Source organism: Parasteatoda tepidariorum, chromosome 4 (assembly GCF_982258835.1).
Source record: "Parasteatoda tepidariorum strain Cologne lab strain chromosome 4, Ptep-v5.0, whole genome shotgun sequence".
Lineage (NCBI taxonomy): Eukaryota > Metazoa > Arthropoda > Arachnida > Araneae > Theridiidae > Parasteatoda > Parasteatoda tepidariorum.
Window position 1 is genome coordinate 4,302,525 of NC_141758.1, and position 25,397 is coordinate 4,327,921.

Here is a 25,397-nt window from a genome sequence, read left to right on the forward strand (position 1 = left end):
CAACATTATTTTCGTAAAGTTTAGATTTATTATACGAACAAATCTGCTGCAGGAAAAAAAAATAAGTGAATAGAAAAATAAAATCATGTTTTAATATTTAGTAGAAAAAAATATTTCATTTACTGGATTTAATGGTGCATATCTACTGGCTTTCGTAGCCCATAGGTTAAGAAATCATACTACAGAATGGAGGGGGCAAGGTACGATTCTCGACTACGCGAAGACCCACCAAGTATAAGTGAAATGGAATCGAAAGTCCTGTAGACGATCGCTGAGCAATGCCATGGGTACAGGGAACTGGAGAAAATTTCCTTCCACTTCAAATCTCTGCCTAAATTGAAAAATTGGATACACAAATAAGATCTCGCCTGAAGAGGATCAAGATTTGTGATGGCATGTCTTCGGATCATCCACAGGTATGTTTCTCAAACAGTCGCCAATAGCACATTATGCAGCTCTAGTGTGGTATATATATATATATATATATATATATATATATATATATATATATATATATATATATATATATATATATATATATATATATATATATATATATATATATATATATATATATATACCGAAGAGCCATTACATTATGACAACCCTGCTTACATGTAGGACCACCTTTAGCCCTCAAAACTACTAGCACCCGCCGTGGCATTGATCCCACAAGGTGCTGATAGATAGTCTGAGGTATCTGGTACAAAGCGCTCACCAACTGATCCATGAACAACTTCCAAGTAGGACCAAAAATGCTCTATTGGATTAAGGTCAGGTGAACTTGGGGGCCAAGACATGACTCGAAAGTCACCGGAATGTTCCTCGACGATTCGTCCCTTATGACATGTGGTCCTGGTGGCAAACACCATCCCCCGCAGGAAAAACTGTTGCCATGAATGGGTGAACCTGGTCTGCAACTATGTTCAAGTAGCTTACAGACGTCAGGGATTTTTCTATGAGGATTATGGGTCCTAATGTGCCCCATGAAAACATTTTTCCTGGGCGAGAAACCATGAAAACCTGGGAGAGCCCATTGTTGTAGATGGAGGGTGGTTATATGGCTCTTCGGTATATATATATATATATATATATATATATATATATATATATATATATATATATATATATATATATATATATATATATATATATATATATATATATATATATATATATATATATATATATATATATATATATATATATATATATATATATATATATATATATATATATATATATATATATATTAAAATGCATCTTAATTATCTTCAATTTTGTTACCATTTTGAAGAAAAAAATAAGGTCGGGGAAACATATTCCAATTTGGGCTGACAGAATGGTTATGAGAAAACCACAACTACTTTGGCGGATTTTAACGTAGTTTGAATATGTATTATACGCACCAAAGACGTAGAATACAGACGGCCATCCTCCGAGGACATCTGTCACAGAGAGAAGTCCAGAAATAGGCAGAGCAATTACAGTTCCGATTTGAGCTCCAGAGAAGATGACGGTAGAAACTCTGCTTCGCTCACTTTTTGGTGACCACCTGCTTATGGCGACGTTAATTGCTGGGATAGTTATGCCCTAAGAAATAGGATATTTAGTTATATTTATATAGAATATTTAATAATATTTAGATCCTACCCATGTAGTTTGATACGAAATTAATTCTAAAATTTCGGGAAATCGGTAGTCAATATGCTTTTTACGTAAATTTTTCATACTAGTGGGCTGCGCCCCCTGCACGCTAACGCTCGCCAACCCCCGAAAATTGCTACGCAATCTTATATTGTTTACTTCGCAAACCAAGCTTGCTTCGCTCGCTACTAACTTAGGTACATTGCAAATGCACAAAATTCTAAGAATTCAAAACAATCATTCAAATCCATGTAACAACTTTTTTTTTTTTTTTTTTTAAATTAGTATTTTAGGAAAACGTTTCTCTATATAACATAAAATCATAATGATCTGACACCGTTTTCCATTGTTGTCGGCGCATTTTCATTGGCCGGAAAATCACGTGGTTGGATCCAGTTTTCCCCCATTCATTTCCATATTGTTTAGGTTGTCATCAGCAGATCACACTTGGTGAGAATGCTCTCTCTGGTTATTTCAGTTTCCGTTTTTAAAAGCGCTGTATGTTGAGCCATGTCAACTAGATTTGGCATGTGACATTTTTAGCGGCAATCATTGGTCGATTTTCAATCGTTGCCATTCGGGTAGTTGTAATGAGGTTTTTTTTGTCGCCGTGTAAGAGAAATATAAATAGAGAGATTATTGACGGAATGATATTACCATTGAGATATTTGGTAAAACCAGATATGGTATATTTTACGTAATATTAACGGAATTTATTTTATCAACTACCATTTTTTTACGATTGGTTTTGTATATTTTATGAAAGATTGACGAAAGAATATTTACTATTTAGAATTAGTAAAAGTGAATCTGTTGATTGTTGGCGAAGCAAATTTACCATTTAAATTTCGGTTAATTTGACGTTTCAACTTTCGTACATTCTGACGTACTGTTGCAAATAATCTGAAAAAATAACGTACTCATTTTTAAATAGTAAAGGTGGTTGTCAAACATTCGTAAAAGAAATGAATTTGTTTACTTAAAATTTTACTTAAATTTTACGAATGCTTTATAAAATTTAAAGGTGAAATAAACGTGTTTTTGACATAAAATTGATATTTCTTTGCTACCAGGGTAAATATTTGCGAGACTATTTATAGGCAATGGTTTACGGCAGGATGATCTACAACTTTGGCAGGTTTTCGAAAGGTTGCCCTGTAGGCATTCGCCTGATTAATCTGAATGTTACGAATCATTGATATTGAATATTTTGTTAGATTAAACCTCATTAATAGTTTAAAATTTTGTAAAGGTCGTAACTATGCATGCATATTAAAGATATATTTAGCTTACGTCTGCAAGTCCTTGGATGACACGAATGCAGGTTAAAGCAAGACTTCCAAAACTGGCTGTAAGAGGGATTAATAAAGAGATTATTGCTGTAGTCAGTATTCCACAGCCAAATACCCACTTGGCTCCAAATTTTTCAGCAATGATGCCTCCAGGCAACTGTGTCAAAACATAGCCATAATAGTAAGATCCTAGAATTGTGGTCTGCGTTGTGGTGTCCCAGTTGTACTGTTCACCCTAAAATTAAATGAACTTCTCTTAACAGTCAAGAAAAATACTGTTTTAAAACTGAGCAGAAACATAAATTGCATTCGATGTTGCAAAGAATGACTGATTGGTTTGAATTTAGTAATGTCAAGAGTCAGATGCGGTTATTCAGCTCCAAATTTAAGTTAAAATTAATAAATAAATATCACAAGCCAACACTTAGAAAGACAATTAGGCAATTATAATTAAATTTATTATAATTAAATTGATCAAATCGGCAAAATTATAATTAAATTTATTTACTACAGACGACACCACTATGCAGCATCTTTCTTGTGTAAACCACTTGGTGTATTTTGATTATTAGCTATTTGATAAATTAATTTAATTTATTGGTTATCAGTTGATTAATAATTTACATATTGATTTCAGTTCGAAATTCAAATTTAACCTGTAATTAAATTGTTTAAACTTTGTTTATACAGTATCTCTCTGTATACAGTGGTGGCCAAAAGTGTGGACACTTTTTGAAAGTTTCATGTTTTTCAACTTTGTGTGCTTGTAGAATATATTAATTTTCGCTTAAATACAAACGTTTATATATCAAATTGAAGGTAATTTAATGTAGAATTTAATAATAAGTACAGTATTACAATATTTGTATTACAAAAAAGGTTATGCAACAAATAGTCTGATCTATCTAAGATTTGCATTTTTTTAAAGTGATACTTACACAATCAATACTTAGTAGGATAACCCTTATTTTTTAAGACAGCTTCACATCGTCTTTTTATCGAGTGAACGAGTGTTTTGAGTTCATCTTTCGTAATCACATGGTGCCAAGAATCAATTATAGCTTCACTTAGTTGTCTTTTATTGGATGGACGTTTTTTTCGTCCTAGAAGTTTCAAACGTCTACACAAATTTTCAATTGGATTGAGATCAGGGCTGCTTCCTGGCCATGGTAATATATCTATGACTTTATTTTGAAAGCATGCTTTGCATTCTTTTGCTGTGTGGCATGGAGCTGAATCCTGCTGAAAAATAAATGGTGCGTTGTTGGGGAAGAGATCCCTGATGGAAGGTATCAATTTTGGTTTCAGGACAGTTTCGATGTATTTTTTGGCATTCAGGCTGCCAAATCAGGCCGAAAAAAATGCACAAGTGCTACTACCGATAGAAAAATTAAATGGCTATGCCTTCTAGATAGAAAAATGTCATCAGATGCCATTAGATGTGACATGAATGCAGCTGGTATTGCAGTGAGTTCAAGAACAATAAGAAGAAGGTTATCAGGATTTGGACTACAAGCTAGAATTCCAAGGAAAAAACCATATTTAAGTCAAAAGCAAAGCGAAAAACGAGTTAAGTCGGCAAAAGAACACATTAAATGTTCAGAAAATCAATGGAAGCAAGTAATCTGGAGTGATGAGAGTAAAATATCGCTCTCTGGAAGTGATGGTGGAAAATACGTGAGACGTAGAGTCGGTGATGCGCTTCATCCTGATTGCATTGAAGCAACTACAAAAAATCCAACAAATGTCATGATTTGGGTATGTATGTCTGCAGATGGTGTGGGCCGAATTCAAGTGATTGATGGCATCCTGAATGCCAAAAAATACATCGAAACTGCCCTGAAACCGAAATTGATACCTTCAAACAGGGATCTCTTCTCCAACAACGCACCATTTATTTTTCAGCAGGATTCAGCTCCATGCCACAGAGCAAAAGTATGCAAAGCATGCTTTCAAAATAAAGGCATAGATATATTACCATGGCCCAGAAACAGCCCTGATCTCAATCCAATTGAAAATTTGTGGCGACGTTTGAAAATTCTTGTACGAAAAAAAACGTTTATCCAATAAAAGACAACTTATTGAAGCTATAATTGATTCTTCGCACCATGTGATTACGAAAGATGAACTCCAAACACTCGATGAAGAGACGCTGTGAAGCTGTCTTAAAAAATAAGGGTTATCCTACTAAGTATTGATTGTGTAAGTATCACTCTAAAAAAATGCAAATCTAAGATAGATCTGACTATTTGTTGCATAACCTTTTTTGTAATACAGATATTGTAATACTGTATTTATTATTAAATTCTACATTAAATTACCTTCAATTTGATATATAAACGTTTGTATTTAAGTGAAAATTATTATATTCTACAAGCACAAAAAGTTGAAAAACATGAAACTTTCAAAAAGTGTCCACACTTTTGGCCACCACTGTATATATATATATATATATATATATAATATATATATATATATATATAATATATATATATATATATATATATATAATATATATATATATATATATATATATAATATATATATATATATATATATAATATATATATATATATATATATATAATATATATATATATATATATATAATATATATATATATATATATATAATATATATATATATATATATATATATATATATATAATATATATATATATATATATATAATATATATATATATATATAATATATATATATATATATAATATATATATATATATATATATATATATATATATATATATATATATATATATATATATATATATATATATATATATATATATATATATATATATATATATATATATATATTAAAAATGTTTTAACTCTCGGAATCCTCTCAACTCTTCTGCTGAACTGTAGGGTTCCACGGAACATATTTACTACTATAATTACTTACCTTAAATCCATTGCTCTGAACTAGTTCATTGTCGTAATCCAAATTAAGGCACTCTTTGGTTTCACTATGTGAGTTGTTAGGAAATGCCACTGCCGTTTGGTTCACCATTGCCACTATAGTCATACTGATATTCACCCTCATTGCATATATACTGAACATGCCCAAAAATCCCAACAACACCAAAACATACCTCCTCGGAAAATAATATCTCTCCCATTCTGAAAAAAAAATAGGAATTTATGTGGAGAAATAACGTTGCAATGCATAGATTTATAGGATAAAGCCGGATTCTTTTTTAATGTTTCAAAATCAAATAGCAACAGCAGTATAGTCCTTTCGCCAAGCACTATGGTAGCGGGTTCGAATCTTGTCGTTACCAATCTTGTCGTCTTAGTACTCTCCTTATCCAAATTTTAACTCCGTTGTAATTGTAGTCGTTTTGTTTACGTCACACTAGAGTTGCACACTGAGCTATTTTATTTTATAATAGTCGTTTAACAGTGTTTTATTTTATAACCGCAGTTTAATAGTTCAACAATGTTTACAATCAAAATAGACGACTAATACATTAATAACATTCTTAACGAAGTTTACAAGTAAATGTATTCATTTTGAAATAGTGGAAGATATTCATGAAAAATAAAACTAAAAAAGGACGATAAAATTATTTTTTAACGTTCATAATTAATGTTTAAAAAAACTGCTGTGGCACAGATATGAGGGCGCCCTCCAGATGTGATGCGCTTGACAAATGTGATCTCAGAATTGGTTCGACTGCCCTATTCATTTTATGAAATATTAAAAAACATAATGCTGAAAATATGACTATTAAACATAATATATATATATATTTTTTTTTGCTGAATTAAAAAAATTCTATTTTCATACGCAGCACGCAAAGAAAAAAACAATCTAAATCGCTTTTGATTTAATTATGAGATTTTCAGCAATCGGATTTATTTTTCATGGTTTGCGTTTCGAACCTTATTAACACTTAGACACGGAATTATTATTAAACATTTTATTATTTTGTACCGATTTAGGCTGAAAAATTAAAAATATTGTATTTGGAATTTTAATAATTTATGGTTATGAAATAAAAAAAAATTCAAGTTTGCAATTATTTAGATCTAAGAAAAAGAGTTATTCATCATTGAAATTTCTTTAACGCACAAAATCAATTACTGATAAATTTTTGAATATGATTGTAGCAACATTTAAACTACTTTTTAGTGTTTTATATTTTATTGCAAATATAATTCCGATAATCTAACAGATTTTTGTAGTAACTATTAGATAGTTAAAAAAGGCAAAGCCTATTTTTGCTTGAAATTAGAGAGCCAGAAAAAATATATAAAAGAAATATTGGTGTTCCATCTGCTTTAAAGGGTTAAATTAGCTAATTAATTGGAGCATATGATTTTTAAAGCTACGAAACTAGACTCAAGACAAAACATATTTTTCCGGTATTTCAACATATTAGGATTTCGTGATGTTCAAATAATGAGTGAGGGGATGGCACAAAGATTTTGAAAATATGATTCTAATAGTCTCGGCTGGAGATCGGGTTAAAGTCTGAGCCTTTTAATATTTTAAGTTTTAGTAGCTCTTTTGTTTATATTTTTCTTTTAATGTTTATGTTTTGAGTACTTAGCAATATTACCGCATATAACAAAACTAAACGAAAGCAATTTCGTTTGCAATTATAAAACCTGCTCATCCAGTAATAACTCGATGAAGAAGAACTATTTTTATAATTATTTATTATTTTTCGTTATAAATTAATTTACTAATGATCGAAAAAAATTGTTTTGTATGAAATAGCAGTTAAATTTTAAAGCACGTAATTTTAAAAAGAAAATCATAGTTTGAAAGGTATAGGTAGAATAGTTCTTGAGATATAAAAATTTACATTTACAACTTTTTTGAGCTATACAAAACTGGAGATTACATTGGAGTCAAAACTTTCGATCGCTGTAGCTGAATTCCTCAACAAAAAAAATTTTTATTCATAGAAAGTTCGTTTCTGTGTCTGATTATGCTGTTTAAAATATATTTTGAACCAACTAAGTAGGATAATTAGGGTAAAACTTTTGAAACATTAAGAGTAAACTTAAATACGTAAAAATTCATGATTATGATTAGTAGTTATTAAGAAGCCTACCTTTTTTGCACTGCACAACTATTTAATTGGGTAAAATTACAATAATTAAATTACTTGTATTTTTGTCTATTTATAATATTTTTTGATTCTAGTTTGCTTAAATTAACATATAGTTGAAATATTAACCATAAAATATATTAGTTTAAATGCACTGCAGGCCACGAAAAACATTTAAAAATTTAGAGGAATTACTTTTTTCAACTTTTGCAAGAAATAGAACAACCCAACATATTTGTTATTACTAAATAATTAATAAATAAAACTGAAGTGGTACGATATTACTTGACTAAAAACTTCAATCTTTTCAAAAATATATAAATTAAAAATAGCAGTCTTCTGATTCATATTAGCGAGTCTTAAAAATGAGAGCCTGTTTCAGAGCGCTTGAAACACGTTGACTTTTATTTACAATTTGTATATTTTTGAAGTAAATGAAGGTTTTAATCAAGATTGTTGTTACCTCGACATCGTAACAAAAATATTCATATTTGCTGTTTATTTTTGTCAAGAGAACGATGCCGCTTTATAGCTAAAGCTTTAGATATTATAAAAGTATATATTCTACTGAAATGACAAATTCACTACTATTTTTCAAGATTCCATGAAATAAGAAAACCTTAATATTAAAAAAAATATTCGTGAATAATGAACATAAAATTAGACTTTTAAAATCTGTTGTGCAAAAAGAACAGTAGATACATAATCATTGTGCTTGATTACATATAAATGAAATAAAACGTAGGAATATGTTTACAGAATGAATACATTTTAAGTAGTTTTTATGAAAAAATCTAACTTACTTTGGCTTTTAAACTTTTCAGGAAACGACGGAATAGTTTTTAACATATTTGCCGCAATCCAAGCAAGGTAATTAAAATTTATATTACTAAAAACTCGTTGATTTCTTTCCAATTATAAACTTCATAAAAAGTTATGATCGTAACAAAGTTAGTTTACTACGTGATTTTCCTATTTTAATGTTTCTTTTAATAGGAGACTCAAAAAAAATATTTTTTTTCCGTTGAAAATATAAAACATTCAGTCAAGTTGTCAAAACAATTACAGCGAATGAGTTCATAATCCACAAAATAAGGTAACAAACACCGTGTCAAGAGAAGTTTATAAATTGTCAAAGAAGAATTTTTAAGTATTTTTTCTTCCACAAATTCCATTTTTATACCTTATTCCAAACAAAGAATAAAAAATTGTTGTTTACGAAATTTGGATAAGCTTTTTTCTTTCTAAGGAATTAATTCGTGCAAAATATAGGTCCGCACGAATTGTGACACATCACTAATCTTCTCACCTCGAATTTCTATAATCCCTAACCTACTAACATTATCTTGGTACAAAGCATGGCAAAAAGTAGGCAGTTGAATTTTACGACAACAATGATAAAACTGATGAATAGTTTATTTGGGAAAAAATTTATTTGCCAGCCTATGTATAATCAATATTTTCATGTGATTCATAACTAGATTTGTGACTTAAAATGACCGGAATTTTTATATTCATCTCCCAATCAGGGGGGGGGGCTCCCTGACCGAGCGGTATCGCCGGTCCAAACGCTCTGTTAAGCGTGGAGGTAGCGGGTTCGAATCCCGCCGTAACCCTGGATGCATTCTTTGTGATGTCTTTCTCTGAATTGTTCTATCTGTATTTTCTACTTGACAATGACTTATAAGCCTATATTGAGCACACAAGTCAGCAAATGTATGTAATTTCAGTAAATCAATCAATCCAATGAGGGGAACCAGGTATGAATCCCAGTGGTGGCTGGCTGTTACGAATTGTGCTCCCAGCTCACACTGAACATAGTGCTGACATATCGATTCAGGGGTTCATAATCCCCTCCCCATCTGGCTAACTGTGGGAAGTTTGATTGGTTTTTCCATGTAACGCAAATGTTTGTTGGTTTCATCACCAAAGTCCTCAGTAAAGGCTAGTTTGTTCCTATGTTTGATCTAAGAACTCCTTTGTCTTCTGGGTTGAGTTCATGTTTCGAAGGCTACGGAGTTGATTACTGATAGTTGCTAACTTTAAATTGGGTCGTCTGTTCAATGCCGGTTACAAAATAAAATAAAAATTACGGTCATTTTGCATTTAATATCATTTTTACTACATTTAAATTTAAAGATAATTTACACATACATTTTGTATACCAATATGAACATAAATGAATTGAATTAAGAATGAGTTGAAACACTGTCAGGTGTTGTTACGGTTATTTTACGTAGTATCAACTCGTACCGAGTGAATATTAAGAAGACGGTGTTATTAACTAAGTCTTGCCCATATTTTTTTTATCTGTATACAAATAACCAAATATGGATAAACTATAACGATAAACAATTAGGCTTATAAGATGTTTTTGTATCCAACGCATAGGTCTGTATATGTATGTGTGGTTCTAGTGTAAAATCTCCTCGACACCTTTGGCCGAAATCAAACTTTCATGATAAGTTAATTTTGCGAATATACAGCGTCACAGATTATTTTAACCATACGTTCTAAAACACTAATTTCAACAATTTTTTTTAAAAAAAAGTTAACCTTTTGTTTTAAATTCGATAAAATATTACAGGTTATAATGTAACTGGGTACAATATGAAATGATTTGGTGTGAATTAGAAGCACTTTGCATAGTTTTTCCTGTTCGACTTGATAGTACACAAATATCTTGCGGATACCAATAAATAAGTGAATAAATATTGCGAAACAAACAGCTCCTGAAACACTAGTCTTTAAATTGCAGATGATTTTTTTCCAACTCTCACGACTAAGCCGCGATGGCTCAGGGGATAGAACGTGCGCCTTCCAAAGAGGTGAACCTGGCTCGAATCCCGGTGATGGCTGTTCGATACGAATTCCGCATCCAGCTTGCACTGACCATTATGCTGACATGAAATATCCTCAAAGACAGATGGATCATGGGTCAGAGTCCCCTTGCAGTCAGATTGATCGTGGGAAGTTCTCGTGGTCTTCCTTTCCATGTAGCACAAATGCGGGTTAGTTCCAACAAAAGTCCTCCACGAAGGCAAATTTCTTCCAATACTTAATCCAGGAGTTCCCTTGTCTTCTGGGTTGGGTACAAAATAACAAGGCTACGTTTTTGAAGATTAGTAGGAGTAAACCCTAAAATTGGATCGGCTGTTCAACGACGGTTATAAAATAAAATAAAATAAAACCTCACGACTGACAGCTAAGATGGTTCAGGGAATGGAGCGTTCACTTCCCAATAAAGTGAACCGGGTTAGAATCCCCTTGCCGTCATGCTAATTGTGGGAAGTTTTCGTGGTTTTCTCTCGGTGTAATGCAGATACGGGTTACTTCCATTAAAAAGTTCTCCATAAAAGCATATTTCTCCGAACACTTGCTACGAAAATCACCCTATCTTCTGGATAGGGAGAAAAATTACTAGTCTCCGGAGATGAAATTCGGTAGTCGTAAACCTTGGTCGGCTGTTCAACGACGGTTATAAAAATCTCACGACTGGTTGCGACTGCTTTTTTAATGTTTTCATAACATAGTGCAAAACTAATAGGCGTGGGGAGGGTTAAAGTATTCATCCAAAACAGCTTTGACTTCAGTTCGAATCCCCTTGCTAAAGGATTGACGACTGATCTTATTGCATTCTCTTGAATCATAACTAAGTAGCTAGAATTTTTTTCTAACGTAATGTCTCCGGTTGCTGCAGAGTTATTTGAGTCCGAGCTAGGTAGGATGGTTTTGGAGCATGATATGGAAGCACTCTGATTAATACCATAATCTGCCGATTGTGGTAGTTGCAGTGTACAGTGCGCAATAAAACGTATCACATTGAATAACTTTAGAACTTTTTTTTTCAAAAAAAAGTGAGGACTCAAATGTATTTAATTTGTAAAAATTTTGTTGAATGAAACATGCCATCTAAAAGATTAATCTATATTACAAAATAGTGCATTATTATTTCTGATAGCGCATCCGAGCCATCATAGCTCAGTGGTTAGAGCACTGGTCTCGTAAACCAGGGGTTGTGAGTTCAATCCTCACTGGTGGCTGGCATATATATCGTTTAAGTCATTCTCTCATTTGCTTAAAGCAGTGAGGACTCAAATTATTTTATAATTTTATTTAATTTCTAAAAATGCTGATGAATGGAGCATATTATCTGGAAGATTATTCCATGCTAGGAGGCTCCTCCCCTGTTCGCTAACGCTCGCCAATCCCCGAGAATTGCTACGCAATCCTATGGGGTTCACGCCATGAACCATGGCTCGCTGCGCTCGCTCGCCAATGAACACAATGTTCTAGCACAAAGACATAGTATTATTATCATCAAAGACATAGTATTTTATCATCAAAAACATAGTATTGTACTTATGTAGAAGAATTCTATCAATGTTTTTATTGGCTTTTAAAAAAGTATATTAGCTATTTAGATTGTACAGTCCGCAAAAAAAAAAAGATATCACCCTGAATAACTTTCGTTCTAATGATCGGATTTTCACGAACTAAGTGTCAATCTTAATGGTTCCGGGGGGTGACCTCAAATATGCTAATTAATTAGAGCTAATTATTAATTAAGTTACGAAATCATACACAAAAACGTACTTTCTCTGAATAAACATGTATTTTTTTTTACAAATTTGGAATCCAGACACTTGAATTATGGGGAGGGGGTAGACAAAATTTTGAAAAAATTGTGTCTTAAATTGGGTCACAATAAAGGTTTATATATTTGGCGATAGTTCAGAAAACCGCCAGAAGAAGTCGCCAGCGTAAATTAATATTTTAAGGTAACCTATTGACTAATTCAAATTTCACTAGGTTGCTAAGCAACCAATTTCTGACTGTAAAAAAAAATTTAAATAATGCTCTGTGATTGCTCGGAGAGGTTTAATAGAAATATCTCAAAGTTAATAGAAAATATCTCAAAGTTTCTAGGATATAAACAATTTTTAAGCTAATTTCTGTCCAAAAAAAAAATTTTTTTTTTATTTTAATCTCCTTTGAAAAGAAAATTTGAATCGATTTATAAATTATTTATGATTTTCTAAGTTTTTAGAATTTAAATACATGAACTTTTTATCTGATACTATTTAGATTATGTTGTTTTTGTCATAAAAATTCGAGGATTTCATACTGAAATCAAATTAACATAACTTATTATGGCTATATACACAATTTTAGGGATAATCATTTTTACAGCTTTAATCGAGTGTTCTAGGCAAGAAAGTTTGAAGAATAAAAAGTGCTTGAAAAATAAAATGTATATTGTATAGTAATTCCAATGCGTATTCACAAGGTTTTCTATAATTTACGATATTTCTTTTTTCTATAACTCAAGGAATTGCTGAATGTTTAGTGGTATTTTAAAAACGCTGAAATATGTTATGTTTAAGAATAAGATATTGAAATAATATGTTGCATATTGTAAGATTCATTGTTTAAAAAATCGCTTCATTTTGCTAGATATTTAGGTTACAAGGCTTTCTTTGGATAAAGATGATTAGTAAATACCATCCTCATCTTTCGATACATTCTGAAAATTACATTCGTAAATTCATCATAAAATGTCGCACAGCATATTCTTCAAATACGATTACAGCTACATTTACCATCAAATACTGCTACTATGATTATTCTTGTTTTCTTATATATGTTACCGGCAAAGTATGAAACGTCGGTATTGAATAGAATGCCTCGGCATTCTATACAATGTCGGATGTTTTTAGGCAAAATATGAGAGGTATTACATACTTTCCCTAGGCATTCTATAGAATGACAAATGTTATTTAGGCAAAATATTAGAAAAACATACTGATGAGGTCATTATGTTATATTAATGATGTGCATGTTACTGTGAATGATCGAAATCGGTGGTTGTTGACTTTCACCGGTGAATGTTGACAATCACATAGTCGCTTTGGTGAATGTCCGAAATATTTATTACATCCGATTTGAAATTAATTTATTCGTGGATAAAATTGCATTTATTCGATATTTTAATACTTACTGACGATAGAATAGAAGAAAAATCAGTGTTTGGAGTATCAGGCTAATATATATCGGGCAATGGCACTGAACCTTAAAAAATTATCGGTGTAGGATATACCGGGCAAATGTATACCGAGCAGTGGCACTTGACCTTAAAAAAACATCAGTGTCTGGTATACCAGGCAAATGTATACCGGGCAGTGGCAATTAACTAGAACTAGTATGACTAGACCTTTGGTAAATGTCCAAAATATATACTAGGTCTAGTTAAGTGCCACAGCCCGGTATACATTTACCCGGTATATCCCACACTGATGTTTTTTTAAGGTCAAGTGCCACTCCCTGGTATGCATTTGCCCGGTATACCCTACAATGATGTTTCTTAAAATCTATCGTCAGTAAGTATTAAAATATTGAATAAATATAATTATATCAGCGAATAAATTAATATAAAATCGGTTGTAAAAAATATTTCAGACAATCACCAAAGCGACTATGTGATTGTTGACATTCACCGGTGAAAGTCGACATTCTCCAGATTTCGGTCATTCACAGTAACATTCACAGACAGGTGATCACAGACAGGTAACATTCGGTCATTCACAGACAGGTGATTAAAAAATTACTTTTAAGATTAAGACGATATATAAGATGTTGAGAAATTTGCAATGATGTGAGAGATGCTTAAAAATGTTGACTACGTATTTTTATTAATATTTATAAAAAAATATATTCAAGATATTGATAAATATTTTATTCCAAATCTATTCATACGTATATTATAGAAATAGTATCAGTTATTGAGAAAAAAAAAACTAAAAAATAAAAAATAATCACATTAAATAAGCAAAATCTGGTATATAATCATATTCAATCACAAGCATGCTTTTATAAAATTTGACACTCGTTGATTAAAATGTTTTATTCAAATTTCTTTACTAAATTGCAAATAGAATTTTAGACGACTAAAAAAAAATATCGTATTTTATAGTTTTAAAAAAGATAAAAATAAAAAGATTAGCAAGCGATTATTAGCGAAAAAAATATGAATGAAATTTTACGCCACTCACTCTAAGTCATGTTCCTCGTAAGTTAATCACATTTTAATATTAATCGCCCCATTAAATCCTTTCTTCATTGTCGCCAAATTATTTTTTTAAAATAATTAATTTTAATTTTTTTCAGATTCTAATAAATAAAAACAGTTGAAACTTTAGATTTTTCTATTGAAAAATATGTAGATTAAAATGGTATAAAAAATCCCTTCCTTATAATTCAAAATATTTTCATCCTCACTTTAATTAAATAATAAAAAATAATAAATAATTATTAAAAATTATTTTTTTCATGAAATTATCTTTGGGTAAATGAGTTTTATGAGTGGGAGCAATTTTTTTTTTTGCATTGCTTCATTAGTTTTTAAAATATGACTGAAAACATAAAAAACGAAATTAACATTAGGAGGTCCAAACTTTGAATCGCTCTCCTGACCAAACTATGGGGACCACATTTCGCAGATTGCGGCTACCCCGTATATTTTGAAGATAAGAAATCCAAATATGCAAAAAAAATTATATGTTTATTCAGAGAAAGTACGTTTTTGTGTTTGATTTCGTAACTTAATTAATAGTTAGCACTAATTAATTAGCATATTTGAAGTCACCCTCAAAGATTGACACTTAGTTCGTGAAAATCCGATCATTAGAACGAAAGTTATTCAGGGTGATATCTTTTTTTTTCTTGCGGACTGTACATGGTGAAAAAATCGAAACATTAGCTAAATGAGAAACATATTAGCAAAATAAATTATCAAATATTACAGTTACTCACCTAAATTCAACTAAATGTGTATAATAAATTAGTTAATGCTAGAAATTCTGAAAGTTTTAGAAAAAAAATTTATTATTTAAAAATATAAACTTTAAACCCTAACTTTTCCTTGTGAGATAATAACCCTCAAAAAGTCTTTCATTTTCAAGAACACAAAAATTTGTTTTATCGCTAAATGAAATATTTTTTGGTAATCAGCATTATTGAAATCAATTTCTATATTAATTAACATTTGTGATAAAGTACATAACATTTTAGAACAAAATAAGGATGTTTTACATACAATAAATTAAAATGCATGGCTGTTAGCATTACCCGAGAAATACCACGTGGAGGTCGCCATGCAGCATTTCTAATCGGGGAGTTTTGATTTTGGCAGTTCCCCATGCCTACTGCCAATTGAAGTTTCAATTAAATTTTTTCCAAAAAACATTTTTTTCTGCAAAGCTCTAAGAAATTAACACTAAGCATTCAGAATTTCTTTGAAAACACAATTATAGATTTAGAATCTTGGAGCAATTACTGAATGGCTGTCAAATGATTTAACTCTTGACAGGCCAACATAAAGTTGTCCATGACTAAAAACTTGTTTACTCAATACTAAACTGATTTTCTCAAAAGTCTGACCTTATGACTTATTTATAGTCATGGAAAAGGCCAGCCTAATTAATTCCTAATTGAGTTTAAATTAAATATTATCATGTTTTTAGGGCATGAATCTGAATTGAACAACCTGATAATGCTCACTCTGGTTAATGTTTCCGTTTTAAAAAGCGCTATATGTTGAGCCACCTCATGTGACATTTGCTATGTGACATTTTTAGCAGCAATTATTGGTCGATTTTCTAACGTTGCTATTCGGGGAGTTGTAATGAGGCTTTTTTTTGGTGCCGTGTAAGAGAAATATATATATAGATTACAAAATAGTGTATTATTATTCTTGTTAGCGCATCCGAGCCATCATAGCTCAGTGGTTAGAGCACTGGTCTCGTAAACCAGGGGTCGTGAGTTCAATCCTCACTGGTGGCTGGTTCATTTACATCATTCTCTCTTTTGCTTAAAGCGTGAGGACTCAAATTATTATCTAATTTTATTTAATTTCTAAAAATGCGGATAAATGGAGCATATTATCTGGAAGATTATTCCATATTACAAAATAGTGTATTGTTATTTTTGATAGCGCATCAGAGCCATCATAGCTCAGTGGTTAGAGCACTGGTCTCGTAAACCAGGGGTCGTGAGTTCAATCCTCACTGGTGGCTGGTTCTTTTAAATTATTCTCTCTTTTGCTTAAAGCAGTGAGGACTCAAATTATTATCTAATTTTATTTAATTTCTAAAAATGCTGATAAATGGAGCATATTATCTGGAAGATTATTCCATATTACAAAATAGTGTATTGTTATTTTTGATAGCGCGTCAGAGCCATCATAGCTCAGTGGTTAGAGCACTGGTCTCGTAAACCAGGGGTCGAGAGTTCAATCCTCACTGGTGGATGGTTCTTTTAAATTATTCTCTCTTTTGCTTAAAGCGTGAGGACTCAAATTATTATCTAATTTTATTTAATTTCTAAAACTGCTGATAAATGGAGCATATTATCTGGAAGATTATTCCATATTACAAAATAGTGTATTGTTATTTTTGAGAGCGCATCAGAGCCATCATAGCTCAGTGGTTAGAGCACTGGTCTCGTAAACCAGGGGTCGTGAGTTCAATCCTCACTGGTGGCTGGTTCTTTTAAATTATTCTCTCTTTTGCTTAAAGCAGTGAGGACTCAAATTATTATCTAATTTTATTTAATTTCTAAAAATGCTGATAAATGGAGCATATTATCTGGAAGATTATTCCATATTAAAAAATAGTGTATTGTTATTTTTGATAGCGCATCAGAGCCATCATAGCTCCGTGGTTAGAGCACTGGTCTCGTAAACCAGGGGTCGTGAGTTCAATCCTCACTGGTGGCTGGTTCTTTTAAATTATTCTCTCTTTTGCTTAAAGCAGTGAGGACTCAAATTATTATCTAATTTTATTTAATTTCTAAAAATGCTGATAAATGGAGCATATTATCTGGAAGATTATTCCATATTACAAAATAGTGTATTGTTATTTTTGAGAGCGCATCAGAGCCATCATAGCTCAATGGTTAGAGCACTGGTCTCCTAAACCAGGGGTCGTGAGTTCAATCCTCACTGGTGGCTGGTTCTTTTAAATTATTCTCTCTTTTGCTTAAAGCAGTGAGGACTCAAATTATTATCTAATTTTATTTAATTTCTAAAAATGCTGATAAATGGAGCATATTATCTGGAAGATTATTCCATATTACAAAATAGTGTATTGTTATTTTTGATAGCGCATCAGAGCCATCATAGCTCCGTGGTTAGAGCACTGGTCTCGTAAACCAGGGGTCGTGAGTTCAATCCTCACTGGTGGCTGGTTCTTTTAAATTATTCTCTCTTTTGCTTAAAGCAGTGAGGACTCAAATTATTATCTAATTTTATTTAATTTCTAAAAATGCTGATAAATGGAGCATATTATCTGGAAGATTATTCCATATTACAAAATAGTGTATTGTTATTTTTGATAGCGCATCAGAGCCATCATAGCTCAGTGGTTAGAGCACTGGTCTCGCAAACCAGGGGTCGTGAGTTCAATCCTCACTGGTGGCTGGCATGTATATCATTTAAATCATTCTCTCTATTGCTTAAAGCAGTGAGGACTCAAATTATTATATAATTTTATTTAATTTCTAAAAATGCTGATGAATGGAGCATATTATCTGGAAGATTATTCCATATTACAAAATAGTGTATTGTTATTTTTGATAGCGTATCAGAGCCATCATAGCTCCGTGGTTAGAGCACTGGTCTCTTAAACCAGGGGTCGTGAGTTCAATCCTCACTGGTGGCTGGCATGTATATCATTTAAGTCATTCGCTCTTTTGCTTAAAGCAGTGAGGGCTCAAATTATTATCTAATTTTATTTAATTTCTAAAAATGCTGATGAATGGAGTATATTATCTGGAAGATTATTCCATATTACAAAATGGTGTATTGTTATTTTTGACAGCGCATCCGAGCCATCATAGCTCAGTGGTTAGAGCACTGGTCTCGTAAACCAGGGGTCGTGAGTTCAATCCTCACTGGTGGCTGGTTCATTTAAATCATTCTCTCTTTTGCTTGAAGCAGTGAGGACTCAAATTATTATATAATTTTATTTAATTTCTAAAAATGCTGATGAATGGAGCATATTATCTGGAAGATTATTCCATATTACAAAATAGTGTATTGTTATTTTTGACAGCGCATCCGAGCCATCATAGCTCAGTGGTTAGAGCACTGGTCTCGTAAACCAGGGGTCGTGAGTTCAATCCTCACTGGTGGCTGGTTCATTTAAATCATTCTCTCTTTTGCTTAAAGCAGTGAGGACTCAAATTATTATCTAATTTTATTTAATTTCTAAAAATGCTGATAAATGGAGCATATTATCTGGAAGATTATTCCATATTACAAAATAGTGTATTGTTATTTTTGATAGCGCATCAGAGCCATCATAGCTCAGTGGTTAGAGCAATGGTCTCGTAAACCAGGGGTCGTGAGTTCAATCCTCACTGGTGGCTGGTTCTTTTAAATTATTCTCTCTTTTGCTTAAAGCGTGAGGACTCAAATTAATTTCTAATTTTATTTAATTTCTAAAACTGCTGATAAATGGAGCATATTATCTGGAAGATTATTCCATATTACAAAATAGTGTATTGTTATTTTTGATAGCGCATCAGAGCCATCATAGCTCCGTGGTTAGAGCAATGGTCTCGTAAACCAGGGGTCGTGAGTTCAATCCTCACTGGTGGCTGGTTCTTTTAAATTATTCTCTCTTTTGCTTGAAGCAGTGAGGACTCAAATTATTATCTAATTTTATTTAATTTCTAAAAATGCTGATAAATGGAGCATATTACCTGGAAGATTATTCCATATTACAAAATAGTGTATTGTTATTTTTGATAGATCATCAGAGCCATCATAGCTCAGTGGTTAGAGCACTGGTCTCGCAAACCGGGGGTCGTGAGTTCAATCCTCACTGGTGGCTGGCATGTATATCATTTAAATCATTCTCTCTTTTGCTTAAAGCAGTGAGGACTCAAATTATTATATAATTTTATTTAATTTCTAAAAATGCTGATGAATGGAGCATATTATCTGGAAGATTATTCCATATTACAAAATAGTGTATTGTTATTTTTGATAGCGTATCAGAGCCATCATAGCTCAGTGGTTAGAGCACTGGTCTCTTAAACCAGGGGTCGTGAGTTCAATCCTCACTGGTGGCTGGCATGTATATCATTTAAGTCATTCGCTCTTTTGCTTAAAGCAGTGAGGGCTCAAATTATTATCTAATTTTATTTAATTTCTAAAAATGCTGATGAATGGAGCATATTTTCTGGAAGATTATTCCATATTACAAAATGGTGTATTGTTATTTTTGACAGCGCATCCGAGCCATCATAGCTCAGTGGTTAGAGCACTGGTCTCGTAAACCAGGGGTCGTGAGTTCAATCCTCACTGGTGGCTGGTTCATTTAAATCATTCTCTCTTTTGCTTGAAGCAGTGAGGACTCAAATTATTATATAATTTTATTTAATTTCTAAAAATGCTGATGAATGGAGCATATTATCTGGAAGATTATTCCATATTACAAAATAGTGTATTGTTATTTTTGACAGCGCATCCGAGCCATCATAGCTCAGTGGTTAGAGCACTGGTCTCGTAAACCAGGGGTCGTGAGTTCAATCCTCACTGGTGGCTGGTTCATTTAAATCATTCTCTCTTTTGCTTAAAGCAGTGAGGACTCAAATTATTATATAATTTTATTTAATGTCTAAAAATGCTGATGAATGGAGCATATTATCTGGAAGATTATTCCATATTACAAAATGGTGTATTGTTATTTTTGACAGCGCATCCGAGCCATCATAGCTCAGTGGTTAGAGCACTGGTCTCGTAAACCAGGGGTCGTGAGTTCAATCCTCACTGGTGGCTGGTTTATTTAAATCATTCTCTCTTTTGCTTAAAACAGTGAGGACTCAAATTATTATATAATTTTATTTAATTTCTAAAAATGCTGATGAATGGAGCATATTATCTGGAAGATTATTCCATATTACAAAATAGTGTATTGTTATTTTTGACAGCGCATCCGAGCCATCATAGCTCAGTGGTTAGAGCACTGGTCTCGTAAACCAGGGGTCGTGAGTTCAATCCTCACTGGTGGCTGGTTCATTTAAATCATTCTCTCTTTTGCTTAAAGCAGTGAGGACTCAAATTATTATATAATTTTATTTAATTTCTAAAAATGCTGATGAATGGAGCATATTATCTGGAAGATTATTCCATATTACAAAATAGTGTATTGTTATTTTTGACAGCGCATCCGAGCCATCATAGCTCAGTGGTTAGAGCACTGGTCTCGTAAACCAGGGGTCGTGAGTTCAATCCTCACTGGTGGCTGGTTCATTTAAATCATTATCTCTTTTGCTTAAAGCAGTGAGGACTCAAATTATTATATAATTTTATTTAATTTCTAAAAATGCTGATGAATGGAGCATATTATCTGGAAGATTATTCCATATTACAAAATGGTGTATTGTTATTTTTGACAGCGCATCCGAGCCATTATAGCTCAGTGGTTAGAGCACTGGTCTCGTAAACCAGGGGTCGTGAGTTCAATCCTCACTGGTGGCTGGTTCATTTAAATCATTCTCTCTTTTGCTTAAAGCAGTGAGGACTCAAATTATTATATAGTTTTATTTAATTTCTAAAAATGCTGATGAATGGAGCTTATTATCTGGAAGATTATTCCATATTACAAAATAGTGTATTGTTATTTTTGACAGCGCATCCGAGCCATCATAGCTCAGTGGTTAGAGCACTGGTCTCGTAAACCAGGGGTCGTGAGTTCAATCCTCACTGGTGGCTGGTTCATTTAAATCATTCTCCTTTTTGCTTAAAGCAGTGAGGACTCAAATTATTATATAATTTTATTTAATTTCTAAAAATGCTAATGAATGGAGCATATTATCTGGAAGATTATTCCATATTACAAAATAGTGTATTGTTATTTTTGACAGCGCATCCGAGCCATCATAGCTCAGTGGTTACAGCACTGGTCTCGTAAACCAGGGGTCGTGAGTTCAATCCTCACTTGTGGCTGGTTCATATAAATCATTCTCTCTTTTGCTTAAAGCAGTGAGGACTCAAATTATTATATAATTTTATTTAATGTCTAAAAATGCTGATGAATGGAGCATATTATCTGGAAGATTATTCCATATTACAAAATTGTGTATTGTTATTTTTGACAGCGCATCCGAGCCATCATAGCTCAGTGGTTAGAGCACTGGTCTCGTAAACCAGGGGTCGTGAGTTCAATCCTCACTGGTGGCTGGTTTATTTAAATCATTCTCTCTTTTGCTTAAAACAGTGAGGACTCAAATTATTATATAATTTTATTTAATTTCTAAAAATGCTGATGAATGGAGCATATTATCTGGAAGATTATTCCATATTACAAAATAGTGTATTGTTATTTTTGACAGCGCATCCGAGCCATCATAGCTCAGTGGTTAGAGCACTGGTCTCGTAAACCAGGGGTCGTGAGTTCAATCCTCACTGGTGGCTGGTTCATTTAAATCATTCTCTCTTTTGCTTAAAGCAGTGAGGACTCAAATTATTATATAATTTTATTTAATTTCTAAAAATGCTGATGAATGGAGCATATTATCTGGAAGATTATTCCATATTACAAAATAGTGTATTGTTATTTTTGACAGCGCATCCGAGCCATCATAGCTCAGTGGTTAGAGCACTGGTCTCGTAAACCAGGGGTCGTGAGTTCAATCCTCACTGGTGGCTGGTTCATTTAAATCATTCTCTCTTTTGCTTAAAGCAGTGAGGACTCAAATTATTATATAATTTTATTTAATTTCTAAAAATGCTGATGAATGGAGCATATTATCTGGAAGATTATTCCATATTACAAAATGGTGTATTGTTATTTTTGACAGCGCATCCGAGCCATTATAGCTCAGTGGTTAGAGCACTGGTCTCGTAAACCAGGGGTCGTGAGTTCAATCCTCACTGGTGGCTGGTTCATTTAAATCATTCTCTCTTTTGCTTAAAGCAGTGAGGACTCAAATTATTATATAGTTTTATTTAATTTCTAAAAATGCTGATGAATGGAGCTTATTATCTGGAAGATTATTCCATATTACAAAATAGTGTATTGTTATTTTTGACAGCGCATCCGAGCCATCATAGCTCAGTGGTTAGAGCACTGGTCTCGTAAACCAGGGGTCGTGAGTTCAATCCTCACTGGTGGCTGGCATGTATACCATTTAAATCATTCTTGCTTTTTTTTTAAGATGTAAGATTCAGATTAAAATGAAATTTTATTTAATTTTTAAAAAATTTGATCGATGGATCATATTATCTGAAAGATTATTCACGAAAATGTTTGTGACTGGTAGATACCCTATTTCAACTGAAGCATGTACCTCACAATTTTTTAAACTTTCCGAGTTTGTTTTTCTTTAGTAGTAGTAAAATTAAAATAGTATAACAGACGCATGTAGATAAATATTTTCTATTTTTAGGAGGCCTACCTTTTTATTTATATTTAAATTTAGATGTATTGGTGATCTGAAACATTTTAACTAATTTTAATTTTAATGAAGAATAAATTTTACTATCACGATGAATAGTAACATTTTATTTTATGTGAATGGCGTGATATTTTATTTTTGCATTCATCGTGATATAAACGAGTATGTGTAGTTTTATAAAAAATACGTAAAGCAACAGAATAAATATCATAATTTTTCAATGTATTACTAAAATTGTTGATTTAACAACCTGTCTTGAATAAAATGTATAGGTTATAAATGCAAATTGTATTTTAATCAAATAGTCGAATATAGTAAATTAAAATTAAACAATTCATATACTTACCTAGCATTGAACTTTCGTTTGTTGCTTATTATATGTCTTGTTTTTAACGAACTACTTTGATATTTGAAAACATGCCAATTTTTCTTCTGCTTCTTAAATATTAAATATTTTATCTTGAAAGCTGGAAAAATAAACACTAGTCATCATTCAAAAAAAAAACAATGAGACAAATAGCTTACAGTCAGACGGAGTTGCACATTCCTCAAAAAAAAAATAATAAACAGCCAACCGTGAGTAACTTTTGATTTAATGATCTGTCCTCACGTTCTAGTACTCAATCTGAATGTTTAGGGGGGATAACTTCAAATATACCAATTTATTAGCTCAGACGATATTTAAAATTATGAAATCAGACATGAAAATTTACTTTTCTGAATTTTTTGGATTTGGATTTTTGACCTCTAAAACATAGGTGGTAGACCCAATCTGGAACATATGGTCCCAAATAGTTTATTCGGGAGAGTGATCCAATGTTTGGACTTTTATTATTATACGTATCTCGAGAACTTTTTAGCAAATTGAGAAACATTTGCACATATTTATAAATTCGTTTATCCAAAGATGATTCCATGTAAAAAAGTAGCTTTAAGTAAATATTTATTATTTTTATCTTTTTTATTTAATAATAGTAGAAAAACTTTTGAATTGTAAGACATGTATTTTTTCACATGATTTTAAAGAGTGCAATTTTGCAAGGAAAAATGCAAAATTTGAGCGAAATCTACCGAATAGCAACAGATTTTTGTCTTATTTAAAAAAATTTCTTGCAAAATTACATTCGCTAAAATTATGTGAAAATTAGTAGACTCAACTATTTAATAATTTCCGATTTTTATTATATAAAATAGTAAAAAATAATAAATAATTCCTGAAGGTTTTTTTTGGCACGGAATTATCTGGGATAAACGAATTTTATAAATTTTGACTTAAAAAAATTTTTTTTAAATTCGTTTCAAACGTTCTCAAGATATGGCAAAATATGCAAAAAGTAAAATTAATATTAAGGGGTTCAAATTTTGAAAGCTAGAAATGGTTTTCGTACCAATTGTATTCCTTTTTTTTAGGAAACAAATTATCCTGAGTTATTCCTGCCTACCGTGCCAATGCCATTGCGCACAGTGTACCTAGCCTTTGGTGCTATCTGCTCCTTCATCGAAAGTAAAAAGAAATTAAAGGGAAAAATTCCGGCTACCATTTTCAGATTTATTAGAGCAGTTTTACTTGAACATTTAGAGTGATAGAAAATTTTATGAGTTACTTTGCTGATGCATTATGATTTACATTTACTACCCGGAAATTCTAGCCAAATAAAAACTCGAGTTTTACTGAATAGGTTCAAACACTGAATAGGTTCACGAACTCAAAACCGTTTATACACAATTTGTTACATAAATTTTAAGTTAAGTTAGAAATATTGAAAAAAACATAGAAAATGATACAATAAATATTTATGAAACGAGAAGAAAAATTATTAAAATAAAATATTTTTAAAAAATAATTAAAAAGCTGGAAATCAAAATAACGAAAAGACATAATCTCGTCATCACACGATTATATCCGC

General features: G+C 31.8%; 1 protein-coding gene and 27 non-coding genes across 29 annotated transcripts in view; 27 read left to right on the forward strand and 1 right to left on the reverse strand.

The window, feature by feature from the left end:
• Nucleotides 1–25,397, reverse strand: part of LOC107448212 (putative inorganic phosphate cotransporter) — a 40,182-nt gene that overhangs the window by 13,862 nt on the left and 923 nt on the right. Inside the window, exons 2-5 of one of the 2 annotated variants that reach the window (XM_016063335.5) lie at nt 23,837–23,957; nt 5,865–6,082; nt 2,941–3,174; nt 1,410–1,593 (exon numbers count right to left, since the gene is read on the reverse strand). In XM_016063335.5, the coding sequence (XP_015918821.1) occupies nt 1,410–1,593; nt 2,941–3,174; nt 5,865–6,082; nt 23,837–23,843 (643 nt within the window). In that variant the 5' untranslated portion in view covers nt 23,844–23,957. Of the gene's footprint in view, nt 1–1,409; nt 1,594–2,940; nt 3,175–5,864; nt 6,083–8,828; nt 9,348–23,836; nt 23,958–25,397 lie in introns of those variants that run through there. The other variant, XM_016063334.5, reaches the window with a different exon arrangement.
• Nucleotides 11,996–12,068, forward strand: TRNAT-CGU (transfer RNA threonine (anticodon CGU)). The gene has a single exon. It is a non-coding gene; the product is annotated as a tRNA-Thr (tRNA).
• TRNAT-CGU (transfer RNA threonine (anticodon CGU)) lies at nt 16,794–16,866 on the forward strand. Its single transcript has one exon. It is a non-coding gene; the product is annotated as a tRNA-Thr (tRNA).
• On the forward strand, nt 17,027–17,099 carry TRNAT-CGU (transfer RNA threonine (anticodon CGU)). Its single transcript has one exon. It is a non-coding gene; the product is annotated as a tRNA-Thr (tRNA).
• Nucleotides 17,261–17,333, forward strand: TRNAT-CGU (transfer RNA threonine (anticodon CGU)). The gene has a single exon. It is a non-coding gene; the product is annotated as a tRNA-Thr (tRNA).
• Nucleotides 17,494–17,566, forward strand: TRNAT-CGU (transfer RNA threonine (anticodon CGU)). The gene has a single exon. It is a non-coding gene; the product is annotated as a tRNA-Thr (tRNA).
• On the forward strand, nt 17,728–17,800 carry TRNAT-CGU (transfer RNA threonine (anticodon CGU)). Its single transcript has one exon. It is a non-coding gene; the product is annotated as a tRNA-Thr (tRNA).
• On the forward strand, nt 17,962–18,034 carry TRNAR-CCU (transfer RNA arginine (anticodon CCU)). The gene has a single exon. It is a non-coding gene; the product is annotated as a tRNA-Arg (tRNA).
• Nucleotides 18,196–18,268, forward strand: TRNAT-CGU (transfer RNA threonine (anticodon CGU)). The gene has a single exon. It is a non-coding gene; the product is annotated as a tRNA-Thr (tRNA).
• TRNAA-CGC (transfer RNA alanine (anticodon CGC)) lies at nt 18,430–18,502 on the forward strand. Its single transcript has one exon. It is a non-coding gene; the product is annotated as a tRNA-Ala (tRNA).
• On the forward strand, nt 18,912–18,984 carry TRNAT-CGU (transfer RNA threonine (anticodon CGU)). Its single transcript has one exon. It is a non-coding gene; the product is annotated as a tRNA-Thr (tRNA).
• On the forward strand, nt 19,146–19,218 carry TRNAT-CGU (transfer RNA threonine (anticodon CGU)). The gene has a single exon. It is a non-coding gene; the product is annotated as a tRNA-Thr (tRNA).
• TRNAT-CGU (transfer RNA threonine (anticodon CGU)) lies at nt 19,380–19,452 on the forward strand. The gene has a single exon. It is a non-coding gene; the product is annotated as a tRNA-Thr (tRNA).
• Nucleotides 19,613–19,685, forward strand: TRNAT-CGU (transfer RNA threonine (anticodon CGU)). The gene has a single exon. It is a non-coding gene; the product is annotated as a tRNA-Thr (tRNA).
• On the forward strand, nt 19,847–19,919 carry TRNAA-CGC (transfer RNA alanine (anticodon CGC)). Its single transcript has one exon. It is a non-coding gene; the product is annotated as a tRNA-Ala (tRNA).
• TRNAT-CGU (transfer RNA threonine (anticodon CGU)) lies at nt 20,329–20,401 on the forward strand. The gene has a single exon. It is a non-coding gene; the product is annotated as a tRNA-Thr (tRNA).
• TRNAT-CGU (transfer RNA threonine (anticodon CGU)) lies at nt 20,563–20,635 on the forward strand. The gene has a single exon. It is a non-coding gene; the product is annotated as a tRNA-Thr (tRNA).
• TRNAT-CGU (transfer RNA threonine (anticodon CGU)) lies at nt 20,797–20,869 on the forward strand. The gene has a single exon. It is a non-coding gene; the product is annotated as a tRNA-Thr (tRNA).
• On the forward strand, nt 21,031–21,103 carry TRNAT-CGU (transfer RNA threonine (anticodon CGU)). The gene has a single exon. It is a non-coding gene; the product is annotated as a tRNA-Thr (tRNA).
• On the forward strand, nt 21,265–21,337 carry TRNAT-CGU (transfer RNA threonine (anticodon CGU)). The gene has a single exon. It is a non-coding gene; the product is annotated as a tRNA-Thr (tRNA).
• Nucleotides 21,499–21,571, forward strand: TRNAT-CGU (transfer RNA threonine (anticodon CGU)). The gene has a single exon. It is a non-coding gene; the product is annotated as a tRNA-Thr (tRNA).
• Nucleotides 21,733–21,805, forward strand: TRNAT-CGU (transfer RNA threonine (anticodon CGU)). The gene has a single exon. It is a non-coding gene; the product is annotated as a tRNA-Thr (tRNA).
• Nucleotides 21,967–22,039, forward strand: TRNAT-CGU (transfer RNA threonine (anticodon CGU)). Its single transcript has one exon. It is a non-coding gene; the product is annotated as a tRNA-Thr (tRNA).
• TRNAT-CGU (transfer RNA threonine (anticodon CGU)) lies at nt 22,201–22,273 on the forward strand. Its single transcript has one exon. It is a non-coding gene; the product is annotated as a tRNA-Thr (tRNA).
• On the forward strand, nt 22,435–22,507 carry TRNAT-CGU (transfer RNA threonine (anticodon CGU)). Its single transcript has one exon. It is a non-coding gene; the product is annotated as a tRNA-Thr (tRNA).
• TRNAT-CGU (transfer RNA threonine (anticodon CGU)) lies at nt 22,669–22,741 on the forward strand. The gene has a single exon. It is a non-coding gene; the product is annotated as a tRNA-Thr (tRNA).
• TRNAT-CGU (transfer RNA alanine (anticodon CGC)) lies at nt 22,903–22,975 on the forward strand. Its single transcript has one exon. It is a non-coding gene; the product is annotated as a tRNA-Thr (tRNA).
• Nucleotides 23,137–23,209, forward strand: TRNAT-CGU (transfer RNA threonine (anticodon CGU)). Its single transcript has one exon. It is a non-coding gene; the product is annotated as a tRNA-Thr (tRNA).